The sequence below is a fragment of the Poecilia formosa genome, unplaced genomic scaffold (genome assembly GCF_000485575.1).
Source record: "Poecilia formosa unplaced genomic scaffold, Poecilia_formosa-5.1.2 Scaffold217, whole genome shotgun sequence".
Taxonomy (NCBI): Eukaryota; Metazoa; Chordata; class Actinopteri; order Cyprinodontiformes; family Poeciliidae; genus Poecilia; species Poecilia formosa.
In genome coordinates, this window is record NW_006800156.1 from 1,096,075 (window position 1) to 1,113,285 (window position 17,211).

General features: G+C 44.1%; 1 protein-coding gene across 2 annotated transcripts in view; it reads left to right on the plus strand.

Moving 5' to 3' along the window:
* The first annotated feature begins 8,343 nt into the window (after positions 1–8,343).
* LOC103149089 (nephronectin) overlaps positions 8,344–17,211 on the plus strand; it is a 10,895-nt gene continuing 2,027 nt past the window's right edge. Inside the window, exons 1-10 of one of the 2 annotated variants that reach the window (XM_016679691.1) lie at positions 8,345–9,184; positions 10,612–10,712; positions 12,566–12,658; positions 13,139–13,258; positions 13,875–13,994; positions 14,069–14,200; positions 15,025–15,099; positions 15,319–15,369; positions 15,460–15,954; positions 16,638–16,721. In XM_016679691.1, coding sequence (XP_016535177.1) covers positions 9,048–9,184; positions 10,612–10,712; positions 12,566–12,658; positions 13,139–13,258; positions 13,875–13,994; positions 14,069–14,200; positions 15,025–15,099; positions 15,319–15,369; positions 15,460–15,954; positions 16,638–16,721 — 1,408 coding nt within the window. In that variant the 5' untranslated portion in view covers positions 8,345–9,047. Of the gene's footprint in view, positions 9,185–10,611; positions 10,713–12,565; positions 12,659–13,138; positions 13,259–13,874; positions 13,995–14,068; positions 14,201–15,024; positions 15,100–15,318; positions 15,955–16,637; positions 16,722–17,211 lie in introns of both variants that reach the window. The other variant, XM_007568106.2, reaches the window with a different exon arrangement.

Sequence of the window (17,211 nt, forward strand, 5' to 3'; positions counted from 1 at the left end):
AGTATAAACAAGAAGCCACCCAGTGGAAGAAAAAGGCATTACACATGAAACACCTAGATAAAGAAAAAACAAACTTAAGGGCTGGAACAAATAATTAACAATCTTTTGTACAGCCGCCCCCAAATTTGAGATGCAAATTTGACCACTAAGTGTCTTGTTCATCTTGAGGTAAGGCTGGTAGCTTTATGATGCGAGCAACTGGCCGAGTGTAGGTCCTGCCTTTAACTTGAATCATAGCTGTCCTCACGCGTCCATCTGCTCCAGGTATGACGCTTGTTACTTTCCCTACTTGCCAGAGGGCTCTTGGTATCTGCTGGTCAACAATAAGCACTATAGTGCCCACCGTGATGTCATCCTTTTCTGTTTGCCATTTCTGTCTGGCTTGTAATGTTGGAAGGAAATGGCGAATGTAATGTTTCCAGAAGTGATCTGTTAAAACCTGAGAATGTCGCCACCTTTTTCGACTTAAAAGTGTAGACTCGGGATAGACTACTTGTGGAAGGGAGGAGTCTGGTCGCCCCATCAACAAACAGTTGGGCGTAACTGGGTCTGGATCGGCCAGATCAGAAGAAACGTAGCCCAAGGGCCTAGAGTTGAGAATACCCTCTATCTCAATGAGGACTGTTTGTAACACCTCCTCTGGTACAGCCTGAACTCCAAGAGCTATCCGGAGGGTGTTCTTTACTGATCTAACTTCTCGCTCCCAAGACCCACCAAAATGCGGAGCATTTGGAGGATTAAAACGGAAGTGAATCTGTTGAGCGGCAAGTTGGTCCTTCACTGATTGTTCCAGGGCACTGAAAGCTTCTTGAAGTTCTTTATCTCCTCCTTTGAAATTAGTTCCTTGGTCCGATAGGATCTCATGGGGTTTTCCTCTTCGAGCTATAAAACGTCGGAGTGACATGAGGAATGAATCGGTGTCCATATTTGGGAGGAGATCTAGATGGACAGCTCGGGTGGTAAGGCACTTATACAGGATACCCCACCTCTTTTCGTTGCGTCGTCCCACTTTTACTATCATTGGACCAAAGCAGTCCACCCCTGTAGAATAGAAAGGTGGTTGGAAAAGCCTCAAACTGGATGGTGGCAGATCTGCCATCCTTGGGACTTGAGGACTGCCTCGCCATTTCCTACAATCCACACAGTTATGCTGGTGCTTCCTGATAGCTTCTCTCCCTCTAAGTAGCCAGTATTTTCTTCGTAGCTCAGCAAAAACACGCTCTGCTCCAGGATGATTCAGCTGTTTGTCATAATGCTGAATCAGTAGTTTGGAGACAGGGTGAGAGGATGAAAGTAGAATGGGATGGAGCACATCTGAGCCTAGGCCTTCACATCGGCGAAGCCTCCCTCCAACACGGATTAGATCTGAAATCTGATCATATTCAGGGGCGAGTGTAAGCACTCTACTGGTAGATGGAAGAGCCTTTCCGGATTTAAGTAACATCATTTCTTCTGGGAAGTTATCCATCTGAGCCTGTCTGAAAAGGGCTAACTCAGCGTTGTGATAGTCATCAGCAGTGGGAGATTTGTTAATGGTCGTCCCGTCAAGTGCTTTTGCTGTTGCTTCTAGTAGCTCTTGAAAGGTGTTAAACTGCTGAATGTCAGGAAGAGTTAGTTGTGGTGAGCTGATTAGACCACAGAATACTGGGCTCCTCAGCTCCTCTGTTTCCTCAATAAGGTGGTCAGTTGGTGATTCCGGCCACTGGTCAGATGCCTGCAGGAGGAAGGATGGTCCATGATTCCAGCGACTTTTTTCAGTCAGTTGGGCTAAGGTTTTCCCTCTGGTGATATCGTCTGCTGGGTTGGAGGCAGAATCGATGTAATGCCAGGATCTGACATCTGATAATTCCTGAATCTCTGCAACCCTTGTGCCTACAAACACTTTATATCTGCAGGAATTGGATTTGAGCCAGTTGAGTACTGTGGTGGAATCAGTCCAGTATACCACATTCTGGATCTTGATGGTGAGTTCTTTCAGCAGCACCGAGGCTAACTGTGCTCCAGTTAAAGCGCCACATAACTCGAGTCGAGGTATCGATAGCTGCTTCTTGGGAGAAACTCTGGATCTAGCAGCTAAGAATGCAACTTGTACCTTTCCATCCCCATTGTCACTGCGCAGATACGCCACTGACCCATAAGCACGTTCAGATGCGTCGCAAAACACATGGATGATCTGACTGGAGGTACTACAATCTGTGTTATGGTCAGTGTAGCATCTGGGTAAGGCAATCTGAGACAATTGTGGAAGCTCTTCTTCCCATACCTTCCAAGCTTGGAGCAGATCTTCAGGGAGATTGGGATCATCCCAACCTCTCTTCTTGTCCCAAAGGCGTTGTACAATGATCTTAGCTCTGGTCGTATATGGAATAATGTATCCCAGAGGATCGTATTGTTGGGCAAGAAGACGGTAAATGTTGCGCATAGTTGGTTCAAGACAGTCACGGTTGTGCTGCTTATAGCAGAGTGTGTCTGACTTACACTGCCACAACAGTCCAAGTGTGCGTTCTTGAGGATTAGCTGTTTGTTGTGTGAACCAAAGGGTGCTGCTCTCTGATCTTGATTCTTTGGGTAAATGTTTGATGACAGCAGGAACATTGCTAGCCCATTCTCTGAGCTCGAATCCACCTTCCAGTAGCACTGTGTGCAGCCGATTCACCAGCTGTTTGGCCTGGTTCTCTGACTGAAGACTCTGCAGACAGTTATCAACATAGAAACAATGTTCTACTGATTGGCGGGCATCCTCTTCTGGTGCAGTGTGTTTTTGGACATGATTTTGTAGTGCGAAGGTAGCACAACATGGACTGCACATTGTCCCAAAGGGGAGCACTTGCCACTCATAGATAGTGGGTTCCTGGTCCACTTTAACATCTCTCCACAGGAAACGAAGGAAGGGTTTATCTTCATCCAACAGGCGCACCTGATGAAACATTCCCTTCACATCACTGCTGATCGCTACGGGGTGTTCTCGGAACCTAAGAAGAACTCCCAGAAGACTGGCTCCAAGTGTAGGGCCAGGAAGAAGATGTTCATTGATGCTCTGCTCATTAAAGATGAAGGAGCAATTGAAGACTATTCGATACTTCCCATTGTGTTGAACAATGTGGTGTGGAATGAACCATGAATGGTTGCTCTCCTTTGCCTTGGTTGGGGATATGGCTTTGACATAACCGGCATCAATGAGCTTGTGGATTTCTTTAGAATAAATGGTAGCTTTCTCCAGGTCTTTTATTAGCCGTTTTTCTGTCCCACGCAGCTGTGGTAAGACTGCCTCCTTTGGTGCATGGAGGGGGGGTAGGTTCCGTTTCCATAACATCGGCGTTGCGTACCTGTTCACACCATCGACCATTACTCTGGTGGTCTTATCTTCCAGTATGCGGACTGCCTCCAAATCTTCTCTTGACCGAGTGACCAACCGTTCACTCCTGTAGGGCAGCGTATCTAGCTGCCACAACTTTTCCACATGACTTAGAAGCTCTGTTTCTGGTGGATTGCACTTAGTGAAGAGGCACTGCTGTGGAGACAGTTGATGGCTTAACAAACTTGTGGGGCCTTGTAGAGTCCAACCTAGCCTAGTATGAACTGCTGCAGGTCCACCTGGTGGACCGAGACGTACTGGTTCCACTGGAGTAACCAGATGTGGGCAATCTGACCCAATCAGCAGAAGTGGATGGACACCTTTAATGGATGACAGTGGAATGTCTCTGAGATGGCGATATTTTTCTTGCAGAGCTTCAACTGGGTAGGTATGGCAGGCTAAGTTTAACTGTTTGGCTGTGAACGCTTTGTTGACCTGGTATGACTTGTTAGGCTGTGAAGCAGGAGCAACTGAAAAGGAGACAGTGGCACCGTGAATGGTGCAGACTTCTTGCCGGACGGTACGGAGCGTGAGATCTTCAGGCTTCCCTTGGAGACCCAGGCTAAGAGCAGCACTATGTAGGAGTATTGTACGCTCTGACCCATCATCCAGTATTGCGTAGGTCTCCAGTACATTCGGACCGCTCTGGATGATGACACGGCACAGCTTCAGTAATACTTGGTTACTCCTAGCTGGCCGATCAATGTACAGCGTCTCTGAAACGGAACTCACTAGGCATGTGCTTGATTGAGGTGCTTGATGTTCACCATGTGCTATGCTCATTTGGTTGGTATTAACATCATGCAGGACATCCAGATGCTTCCTCTCACACTGTTTGCACTTGGCTTTGAGATTGCACCTGGCAGCCTGGTGTTCCCGACCACAGCGCCAGCATCGACTATTCGATTTAATCCACTCTGTCCTCTGCTCTACTGACAGGATTTTGAAATTATTGCATTGATTCAAATAATGAAGTTCTGTATCACAGAAGGGACAGTATTTCTTTGGCTTGTCCTGAGAGATCTCTCTCACAGCTGGAGTCTTATCTGATTTCATCTTTGACTGAGGAGACTGACTGCCAAGTAGAATCGCTGTAGATCTTTGTGATTTGTAGTCAGGACGTCGGCTCTTGGGCGGAGCTTGTCTCTCTCCAGTGGAGGTACTGATGTATTGATCGCCACAAACTTGAACTTGTACTTCGTACTCAAGCCAGTCGGCCAGATCAAGCAGGGTTGGAACTGGATTATGAACAGGATTCACAAATCTATGAAAGTGTGCTCTTAGGTCATGTGGCAACTTCACTAGGAGACGAGAAACATGTGATGCACATCTCAGTTCTGTCCATCCTTGACGTCCAAGTTGCTGCAGCATTCCTACTAAGGCACGAACTTGAAGGGCAAAGGATTTAAATGCTTTAATGTCCCCAGGTCGGATATTAGGTCCATCCATCAGATCAGAAATCCTCTTTAGCGCTAGCTGCTGCGGTTGACCATACATCTCAGTGAGCGCTCTTAAAGTGTCTGTAAATGGGAGAGGACTGTTACTGTATGAGTCAGCTATAAGTAGCGCCTCTTCGCATTTGAGATGATCTGTGAGTATTTGAAACTTAAAGTGCTCTGGAGCATCATATGGGAGTAAGTTGTCAAGAGCTAGTTTCAACCTGGCAAACTCACGTGGGTCTTCGGACTTGAAGTAAGGGATAGTCGGTTTGGGACCATGGTAGAACTCTAGCGCTGAGGGTTTACCATAGGAAGGGTCTCCGTGGGGGGAATGTTGGCGGTCAGATGAGTATCTGCCTCCCCTACTTCTCTCTCTGTCACATCCATAGCGTGATGCATAGTAATTATCATGGTGGTCCCTGTAATCAGAAGATTGTCCCCCTTCATGTCCATAGTAGAGGCTGTCATGGCGAGCGCTTGGACTACTTGGTCGGTTGGGCTTCTTAGGGCGATATTCATCACCGTGGTCTGGATGATTTGACTTAAATGGAGAGACACCATAATAACGGTGAAATCCATCACCATGGTGATAGGGCTCATTATAGCGGTCGTAATCATCCTCATAGTTGGGATCATACTTGACATCAGAGTTGGATGCTGCTTTAAAATGTGGCCTTTTGCTATCACATGATTTATCACAAGCTTTATGGTGTGATTTACACTCTCTTTGATGTGATGACTCTGGTTCCGGACGATTATCAATATCGAAATCCATAGGCTTGTCTTGGGAGAAGGGAGATGAGCTTCGAGTTGTTACTGGAGAAATGTCATCTTTGCTGATTAATCCTACCTCCTGCAAGCAGCGGTCAAGATCCTCAACGGAATCACGTCGGTGGCTTTGTGGAAGTGGAGGAGCATCATTAATCACCGATGGGGCACTTACTGCCTGACGTGGGCTTGTGTGGCCACTAGATGGCGTCGGCTTACTTATAGGTGCTGGTGCAGTAGATGTATCCTCTTCTCTGCGCTTAGACTGTGACTGAGGATTTGAGTCTTGTCCATGAGATTGCTGGATTATGTCTGTAAGACGCTGGACCTCTCTGTGTAGTCGTTCACTTTCCTCTCTCATGCTTTGAAGATGTCTGAGTACTTCAGATGAAGCTGGCTGCTCCTCCCCTGTAATGTGGTGCCTTGGTGTATAGCTGACCTCGTAATTCTGGAGATGTGATGGCATATGCCTCGATCTTTGTGGACGGTTTATGTCTCTCACGCTCCTCTCATGTGACCTTGCCATATTGACTGTAGTGGTTGCTTGTATCCGGCTCGAAGGACCAAAATGTATTAAAGGCTGAAGCTGATTTTGTTGTGGATAAGCAATCACTCCAGGCGTCGGGTTAGGACAGCTGTTATATATGTTGAGGTGAGTTATTGNGAGGAAGAGGAGGAAACTCAACCCGAAGTGACGAATCCAGGGATGAACCAACACCGCCCTCTGCTGGTGGGAACTGTCACTGCATGGCGAGTTTTACTCCGTTTAAAAATGAGAGGGAATTAAAATATTTATTCATTTCTTGACATGAAGTTAATAAATTAAGGCATGAAACTTTATATTTTATGAAAATAAAACTCATTGGTAGCTCCTGAATTAGCTTTAATTGCCTTTAACTGAGCATTAGAAAAGTTTCTGAAGAGATCAAACATCCATAAAATCATTTTCTGTCCTCTTGAGTTTTCTTTCAGATTTTGGAGGATTTTTATTTATATTCCTAAAAAATGTAACATGAATGTCAGACCAGAGGAGACAATAGGGGGGTAAATTTAAATTATGGGGGCATTTCCCACATCCATCTGCTGGTGGCGCCACTGAATCGTTTGAGCAGCAAAACTGTTGAATAATCTCAGTTTAAAACACAAGAACAAGAACTTCATCTATTAAGAACAATTTTAGAGGGAATATTTACATTTTTAAATAATATTCTGATTCTTTCCTAAAAAGGCAGGTTTTAAAAAAGTTTATCCGTTTTTATTTATCATGAGAACTGATCTTCTACATCAGTCTATAAAATGAAAACTGATTTAAATATTTTATGTTTTGGTGAAGGTATGTTTCGATCCTTAAACGTTTCTTTAGTTTGTGATCCCACTGAAAGTTCTCCTGGTTCAGTGATTTGGTGTTTCTGTTGATTTCTTCTCTATTTTTGTTTATTTCATATCATATTAATACTCCAGACTCATTGTTGTCCCTTTCATAAAGCCGATGGTGCATCAGTTCTGTAAACTCTCTTTTCTCATAGAAAGTTCTCCTGGTTCAGCCGTGTCTCTTTCCTGGATACAGACATGGATCCAGCTACTGCCAGACCCGATATTCATGTTTTATTGAGTCTCTTTTCTCAGCAGAATTAACTAATTTCTCTATTTTTGTCTAACTTTCTGTATTGAAAGTATTTGTGGCTCAAAGCTTCAGTGTTTGCCTCTTTATGCTAACATTAACATTGTCTGCTTTAGTTCTATAGAAAGTTATTTCTGTCTTCATCTGGAGAGTTTGTCTTGTTTGAAGTGAGCTGTTCCTTTCTACAGTCGCCGGTGCATCATCAGTCATCAGCAGAACGTTTTTAGATAGATAACTTTTTACCAAGTGTTTAGTCGGCGTTAAAATGATTGTGATAAATCAGTTATTGAAATATGTATTAAAGGCTGAAGCTGATTTTGTTGTGGATAAGCAATCACTCCAGGCGTCGGGTTAGGACAGCTGTTATATATGTTGAGGTGAGTTATTGAAAGGAGAGAACGTCCGAGTCCAGAATTAGACTTAACATGACTTTAATAAACTTCCAGCTTCATCCATGCATATAACAGGCAGGAGTCGAGGGGGTGCGCTTGTAGATGAGATTATGTGTGTATGGGTGCATGCGTGTGTGTAGATGTGAGTATGTGTGGTTTCCTATAAAGACAAACAAATACAAACCATGAGTATCTGTCTGTAAATGCTCTACACTTAAATAACAACCAATCCGACCGATAATAGCGTAACACTACAAAACATACAAGAGAAACACGGCATTTCAGTCGGAAATTGCAACACCAGCGACAGCTGCGTCTAATTAACTGAGCTTATTAGCTTAACCTAAACAGTTAACTCTAGCTCTGCATAATACGAACAAACCACACTAAGCGACCATAACATTCGACAAGACAATATACAAATACAGCTCTTAGACATCAACAGTACCACTTACATTCAATGGACGCACACGATATAAAGAGGTAACAAATCTGCCTTGAGAGCCGCCCCACTGAATGCTCATGTCCATAAGTGAAGTATAAACAAGAAGCCACCCAGTGGAAGAAAAAGGCATTACACATGAAACACCTAGATAAAGAAAAAACAAACTTAAGGGCTGGAACAAATAATTAACAATCTTTTGTACAAAATAATTATCAATTAATTTAGTAATCGATTAGTTTAAAAATGAATTTATTTGTTTATTTGCATCTTGCACATTTCTAATATTATATTAAAAAAGGCGCAAGTGATGAAACAGAAAGTCTGAAGAATGTGGCCGGTTTTTTATCCGATTAATCGTCAGAGTAGTTGATTACTGAAATAACCGTTGCAGCCCCACTAAGCCTGACCTTTGGACTTTATTAGTGAAACATTTTGTTTTTGGGTTCTAAAAATGAACTCGACCCGTGTTTCTAGTAAAAGAGACCCAAAAGGTGCTGATTAGAACTCCGTTACCAGATTAAAGCCGGTCTGGGTTTCATAAATATCACCTATAAAGACGGATGAAGGGTTCTGGTCTCCAGAATTACAGAGCAGCCTGCGGTTCTGGATCAGATCAGAGTCCTGCGGCCCGGGGCGGTGGGTTCTGGTGGCTCCAGGGTTCCCGGTACCGCCCTCTCTGGGTTCGGGTTTCAGGCCGCCCTCGCTGCGGAGGAACCGCATGTTCTGTCCGGGTTCGGACGGCGGTGGCGCGTTTCCGGGAGGAAACAACAAAAACAAACCAGTTCCTTTGTTTGAACCCGGAGCGGCACGCGACTCTCACCGGTACCAACAACCGACCAATCAGAGGCGGCGCGAGGAGAGACTACCGGAGCGCGCGCGCTCAGCGGGCAGAGAGGAGAGTCCCGGAGGAGGAATGGAGCTGGTTTCTAACTGGTTTTAATGGTTAAACTGGGTAGGCTACAGAGCAGGAGGGTTCGTCTGACCGGCTAGAGCTTCACAGCATGTCAGGAAACTGGATTGTCCCCGGATGAACACTGGGAGCACTGGGAGCACTGGGACTGGAAAACCTCCCTGTTCTGTAACTTCAGGAAGGAGGATGCTGGTTCTGGTTCTCCTGTCCGGGTTCTGGATGTTGATCCAGGGACAGAGTCTGGACCATGACAGGTGGGTCATTCTGGTGACTTTAACTGGTTGAACTGGTTAGACTGATGTTTTTATTATTATTATAAAAAATACAGTCTTATAATTAGAGTTACTGAACAGAAAGTCTTCACTGCGTCAGCTGTAAAAAAAATTGTTTTTAAAATGTGATCGCAGATTAATCGATTTTTTAAATAATGGTGAACTAACTTAGTGATTTATTTACTGCCAACTGAAGTATACAGATTCCAAAAAGGACATTTACTGAAAGAACAACACAGTCAGAGCAGCAAATAAGACAAAGTCCCAAAAAATAAACATTTTGCATTTAAAATAAAAAACCTTCTTTGTCTGTAAACATGTTCCGGTCAGAACTCCTCCAGTGACAGTTTTAGCTTCACTGTTCAGATTATGCAAAGTAAATCTCCTAAGCAGCTTTTTTATCCAGTTCTCATTGATTATTGGTAAAAATGTTTATTTTTTGGGTCGTACTGAGTTGAGCAGAAAGTTCTGAGCTTTTCATGTTATATGTTGCTTTTAAGATTATAAATATAAAAAAGTTCTCAGTGGTATAGTTTTAGATTCATGTGATTCAAATTCTGTAAAAATAAAAGTAAAATCCCCTGTGAAGCAGTTTTTTCTGTCAGATTATTAATCTCTTGATCAGTCTCTGTATTGATGTTAAGGTCTGAGATTTTCACATGTTGATATTTTGATATTTAACTGCAGATGCGTATTTTGCTACAAATTATCAAGTTTTCACTAAGACAATGCTATTTCATCTTATTTAAAAATGAAACTGAATTGCCAATTTGCATTTTTAAATGTATTTCTAATGTTGCATAAAACACTCAAGTGTTAAAAATGTGCAGCATGTATAATTTTGACTGATTAATCGTCAGAATAATAATTTCCTTTCACGCTTTTAGTTATAACCACAATAAAACGTGATTTTTATGGTTTTTATGAAAGAAACTGTAGAAAAGTTGGAGCAGAGTGAGTGTTTCAGTATGCAGAGTATTTCTGCAGAGTGTTTCTGTAGGCAGAGTGTTTCTGCAGAGTGTTTCAGTAGGCAGAGTGTTTCTGCAGAGTGTTTCAGTAGGCAGAGTGTTTCTGCAGAGTGTTTCTGTAGGCAGTGGGAGTTTCTGGGTCTCCAGACCGAAAGAGGAAAACCAAACAGAGGGATGGAAAGTATGCGCAGGAGGCCGAGGCGCCGCCGCCTCCTCATGTCAGGACAGGCTCCAGGAAACTGGAGATGTCAGGATGCTCCTCTGCTGGTCTCGACTAGCCGAGCTGACGCTAACCAAACACTCCGAGCGGAACTGGGCTGAAGGGGGGCGGGCTTTGACTAGACACTCACCCCGCTGCAGGAAATTAATCAGCGCGTTTTAATGAATCCAGCTGCAGGAAACGCAAACACGCTGCTTACTGGTGTGCGTCTGTGTTTGCAGCTGGACCGACCAGGCGGTGCTGTCCGACGGCCTCTGTCACTATGGCAACGGCGTGGAGTGCTGCTGGGGCTGGAGGCGGACGGGGCGGGGCCGGTGTCAACGTGAGGACACCACAACACAGCGACAGGAAGTTCAGGATGATTCAGACCAGATCCGACACCAAACTCTGGGGATTTACTGAATCATCAGAGTGTAAACAGAGTTTATCTGAATGATTTATGACAAACATTCAGATTATTTCCCTACAACCTCAACTCTGATTTATGGAATCATTCAGGCATGAAAAGCTCCTAAGCTGAAGAGATAAACCAGAGTTGTGTTTGCAAATGACCAACAGCGCAGCAATAAATTAGATTATTAGTAAATAAAGGAAGGAAGATTCATTTATAAAGCAAATTAAATGCATAAAAATAGACAAAGTAAATCCAGGAAGGCAGTAAAACACTGATTAATAGTGATGATGAGCTCATAAACAGAAGTTTGACATTAGATTACATCAGACCTCAGTGACCTGGAGGCCAAACGAGATCACAGCAGCTCAGAGACAACCAGAGGAAACGGTCTAGTTAAAGCTTAACGGTCAACAATAAAACTTTAGACATGGGGTTGTTGCAGAGCAGTACAACAGAAGACAGATGATTGAATCATGAGCAGCAGCAAAACCAACCTAGATCTGATAAAATGTTTAAGATTAATTAAGAAAAAATATTTCTGTTATAATTTATTCTGTTGTTTCTAAAAATCTCTGGATTACATTCGGCTTCATTCACGGATTGGAAAACCTGCCGATTTATGAATCTTCTCACAGATGAAAATGTTTTTAAAAATCCAGTTTGGGAGGCTGAGATACCTCAACACAGAGCTACATGATACTGGCTAGTGTTTGATAAGCATCCAGTCCAGGAACGACGTTTATTTTCTGTGAAGCTGATTGGCTGAACTGACTGCAGATCAGAGATGTTAAACTCCAAGGTCTGGTGTGTTACAGCCAAAACGCCCTCGTTAGCTTCTGCTGTAGCGCTAAGACAGTTTCTACTGCACGTATGAATGAACTTTAAGGTATATTTGGTGTTTGAGTCATTAAAACAGGCAGTTATTGGCATTTTCAGATGGAATCAAATATTTGCAAACTTCATGTGTTCGTTGGTGGCTGTGGACCCCAAACCTCTATGAATACGAAGGGTTAACTCAGATTCCTCCCAGTTACTTCATATCAGACTCAAAGATTCCCAAACCTGCCAGGCGGATATGAAAGTTATAGATCTGCACTGATAAATCGATATGCTTGTCTGATGGGATTGCAGTTTTCCACACACTGATACTGGAAGAACCAGCAAGTGGAGCAGCTGGTGGCACTGAGGCCTTGGAGTTGGAGGGTTGCAGGTTCTAATCCTGTTTTGGGGTCTTTCTGCATTGAGTTAGCACGTTCCCTCTCTGGGTTCTCCACCTTCCTCCCACAGTCCAGATACACGACTGCTGGGTGAATTGGTCTCTAACCTGTCCTCAGGGTGTGACCTTCCTCCTGCCCAGTCGCCCTGCAGAGATAGATGGATGATGTTCTTGGCGTTGGGACTCGTCTGAAGTCCTGGTGCGGTTCAGTTCAGACCACCTGAAGGGAGCAGCAGCCGGTCTGTCTGCGGTGGAGGAACAGAGGCAGGACGTCTGTCAACACAAACCCAAACAAACCGCACGCCGACTGACGGGTCGTTTATGTGAAACCCGCCTGGAGACCCGGGAACGAGCCCGAAGGATTTCCTGGAATCTGTTTGGGTTTCGCTGCTAATGAGCGAAAACATGTAGAACAGCAGCAGCTTCCAGGAAGATTAGACGCTGGGAAACGATCCGGCGTCAGCCGCTGGACGAGTTCATACATGACCGACCCGTCGCATGTTCACTGACGTGTGTCTGTGTGTGTGTGTCTGTGTGTGTGCGCGTGGGTGTGTTGTGTGTGTAGCTGATTGTCAGCAGGGCTGCAAACATGGAGACTGCGTTGGACCAGACAGCTGCAAATGTCACCCAGGATACACCGGAAAAGCCTGTAACCAAGGTAACGCAGCGTCCAGGTGAACGCAGGTTTGACGTGTTGGGAAGGTTTGGATTCCTGCAGCAGACAGACAGACAGACACATTCCTGCAGTGGCTGTTTAACCTGTGAGAGCGTGTCGTACCTGCAGCTCCCCAAACACACACGCACACACACACACACACACACACACACACACACACACACACACACACACGCACACACAGAAACACACCATCTGCTGATTAGAGGCTTCAATGTGACTCACATCCTGACTTTAAGCACCCACTGGTTTCTGGCAGACGATTCATTCCCAGTTTAACCATCATCCTGCTGAGGATGAGGAGGCTCAACCTGCAGACACACGTTTCAATCCTCCTGTCATTAACAGAGCCAGAGGTCAGAGGTTAATCCAACAGGCCGACATGAGGAGCGAAAGGAGAGAAAAGAGGAGCTCTCAGGCTGACGTTTGACCTCTGACCTCTGTGCTGTGGGTGTGTTTCAGACCTGAACGAGTGCGGAGTGAAGCCGCGGCCCTGTAAGCACCGCTGCATGAACACGGCCGGCAGCTTCAAGTGCTTCTGCCTGGACGGCTTCGCCCTGCAGCCAGATGGCAGCTGCAGGAGTGAGAGACCTTCAGACCTTCAGCTGCGACTCAGGCCGCAGACAACCATTTTAGCTATCGATTAATCGATTATTCTGACGATTAATCATCGATTACTCTGGCGATTAATTGGTTATCCTGGTGATTAATCGATTATTCTGACGATTAATCGATTATTCTGACGATTAATCGATTATTCTGGCGATTAATTGGTTATTCTGGTGATTAATCGATTATTCTGATGATTAATTGGTTAATCAGACAAAAATTGCACATTCTGCTAATTTTTTAATTTTCCTTTTTAGTACAATATTAGAAATACGTTAAAAGATGTAAATAAATAATTAATTTTATAGACTAAAATAGATTAACAGCATCCCATTATTGAACATCGATCATTTGTAGCAAACAATGCATCTGCTGCTAAAAAATTAAAAAGACTGAAGGCTTTTATCACCGTTTTTGTAGAAAGAAAGAGAAATCATGCAAATATAAATTATTATATAATTAACTGATAAATTGATTTATTGCTTGTTGCAACAGGCCTAGTTGACATCTTGTTAACCGATTAATCGTGATTAATCGATTTACCGTTTCCTGATTCCTTGCCTGAATCGTTTTCATGTTGTGCTCTCAGATGTGCGGACCTGTTTCCATGCCAACTGCCAGTATGGCTGTGAGGTGATGAAGGGCGAGGTGCGGTGCACCTGTCCGTCTCCAGGGTTACGGCTGGGCCCGGACCGCCGCTCCTGTGTGGGTCAGTGTTGGGTTCTGGGCGGGTTGAACCCGGTTTGGTTTCCGTTTCCTCACCGCCGGCTGGCCTCTCCTCAGACATCGATGAGTGCGCGCTGGGCGCCGCCTGTCCGCGCCGCAGGAAGTGCGTCAACACGTTCGGGAGCTTCTTCTGTAAATGCCACCTGGGCTTCAAGCTGACGTTCATCGACGGGCGCTACGCCTGCATCGGTGAGGCTCAGCGGAGATTCACACTGCAAAACCACAAACGCTCATTCATTCATCTGCACAAAACAGAGACAAAACCACTGTGAGCATTTGTCTTAAACTCCTTTACAAAATAAATTACATTACATTCATCCAACTTCAAAAATCACCTGATTAGTAACGACCAAATCAAAGAGCAAAGCAAATCACTATCTCAGCCCACAGCTGGGCGATCAATCTGTTTGATTGATTAATCAAATTTTTGTTTTTTTATGGTTGATTTTTTGGAAAATCAGGATATTTTCCTACCAATTTGCTCCTTGTGTTCCATAAATCAGAGTGATGTCAGCGCAGCCAGGGCGGCCATCTTGTTTAACCATCGAGTTTTACAGCTTCTGTTTATTTGGGCTTTGATTTCAGGTCAACTCTGTGAACAAATATAAAAGTCAGGATAAGATTTTTATGAAAATAAACTCATAATGTTAAAAGAATACAGTCTTAGTAATACAAGAATAAAGTAAAAATTCCACCTGAAGTTTAATCTGAAGCCCCAGCTTAATCTGAAGCTCCAGTTTAATCTGAAGCTCCATTTTAATCTGAAGCTCCAGTTTTACTTCTTAAATTTAACTGACGGTTTCATCCTGTCAGACATAGAAGATCTTTGATTAAAGCAGGAAACCAAGCTGCTGTTTCTCAGATCCAGACGGTTTTAAAGCTGTGAAACTTATTATTAATAATCTGAGACACCAGATTTTAACATTAAACTACCTGAATGTTTTTCCTGGACACAGAGTGATGTAGTTATTATCAGATAAAGTTCTAAAGATGTTTCCTCTGTTTGTGTCCAGATAAAGACACTCGGCCGTTCTGCTCCCTGAATCCTTCCTCTCCAAAGTGTCGGTGTAAAGATGGCAGCTGCAAAGGTAACGACTCCAGTTCTGACTCCTCAGAACCCGACCACTAAACCTTTAGACAGTTAAAGGTTAAAGGTTAATGTCCTGATAGCTGATTAAACCTTTAAAGAAATCAATGAAGAAGAATTTTATTCAAATAAATGTCTGAAAAAACTCAAAACCTGTAACTTCAGGCTGTTTGCTGAGTTCTGTTCATCAGCTCACAGGTTTGGGTTTTTTCTTCTCCAGGGATCCTCAGAGTGACTTTAGAGCCACACAGACCCAGAACTACAACTCCCACCACCACCACTGTTCCTACCACTGTTCCCACCACCACCACTGTTCCCACCACCGTTCCCACCACCACTGTTCCCACCACCACCACTGTTCCCACCACTGTTCCCACTACAACCACTGTTCCCACCACCACCACTGTTCCCACCACTGTTCCCACTACAACCACTGTTCCCACCACTGTTCCCACCACCACTGTTCCCACCACCACTGTTCCCACTACAACCACTGTTCCCACCTCCACCTCTGCTTCTACCACCGTCTCCTCTACCGCTTACCAAACTACTGCTGCCTTGACAACCACTGTCATAGCAACCACCTCAATGGCTACCTCTACTGTTGCTATGACAACCAGATCCCCAATCACACAGCCTGCAACGACTGTCCCAACAACTCCGCCCACCGTGCCAGCTACCGCCGCTCCGACCACACCCACACCTCTTCCTGCTACCGCCGCTACAACTGCTGCTCAGCCTACGGTTGCTATAGCAACCACAACGCTGCCCTCCAGCACCGGCGCCGTGGTGACGACAACGCTGAACAACCGGATCAACAAGGACGTGACGCAGAGACAGAGAGGAGACGTTCACAGTGAGGCCGCCCTCTGCCTGCTTGTTTCTAGACTAACAAAGAGTTTAATTTCCAGATGTATTCATTAATTATTGATTAGGTTGTTTAAGATGCAGTGTGCAACTTTTACATAAATATTTTTTATTCCATATTTATTAAAACTGCCACCATGTTGTGACAGTTTGAAATAAAACAAATAATCTGTGAAAATATCCAGAAAAACAACCAATCAGAGCCAGGAGGTGGATCTTATCGCTGTCAATCAATCACGTGTACGTGCTGCTAAATGTTTTAATAGTAGAGAATCAACATATCGTTACAGGAAAACCATTTATATCATCAGTGGCTATGCTAACTAGCCTTAGCATTTGTAGCAGGCTATGCTGTGGCTAGCTAGCTGTAACGCAGAGAGAAAGGAGGAGGGGTCGAACACAAGAGTGATTGACAGCGCTAAGGCCCTCCTCCTGGCTCTGATTGGTTGATTCTGTCTGTAGTGTGTTTCTGCGACTTTTTTCACAGATTATCTCATTCTGTCATGAAATAATTATAATTTTAACAAATACATCAAAAACCCTTTTTTAATCAAAGTTAGACACTGCAGCTTTAAATGTCTACATTTCATATGAGTGTTTATTAAATTAGTTTTAGTAGATAAATCAGAGAAGCAGCTGCCGTTTGCTCACTGGTCTGTTCCTGTGCTTCAGTTCCTCGGCAGCCTGGACAGAACCACGTCTGGGAGTTTGACATCGAGCTGGGGAACACGGCCCAGGACGCTCAGGACGACCCCGGTACCGCTTCCTGGGTTTCTGCTCAAATCTGCAGGGAAATGGAAAAACAACAGAGCATGAAGCTGAAGCAGCCAGAGTTTAGCTGCAAGAAAACAACTACTGGCCCAAACTCTCCTATTACAGTCAAAATTAGAACAACTGGAGACGATGACCCAGATTTATCGTAGCGACTCAGAGGAGAGGAGAGCTGCAGCTAATGATCCACTTAGTAATCAATTCATCTATATTATATAGATAAAAAATGCCACATGCTGTGGACTGGATCATTTTATGGCATCTGAAACGATTGATCAGATCAATCGCGAGTAACCGATTATTGAAGTAATCGTCAACTAATTTAGTAATTATTTAAACATGAACTGGAGTTAAATGAAAAGATTTGATTTGCCAAAGTTAAACCGATGGACAAAAAACATTTGTTTTTCTGTTTTTAACACATTTACTGGGATTATTAAAGTCTGAGAGGAAACTGGGTTTACCTTAAGCAGTT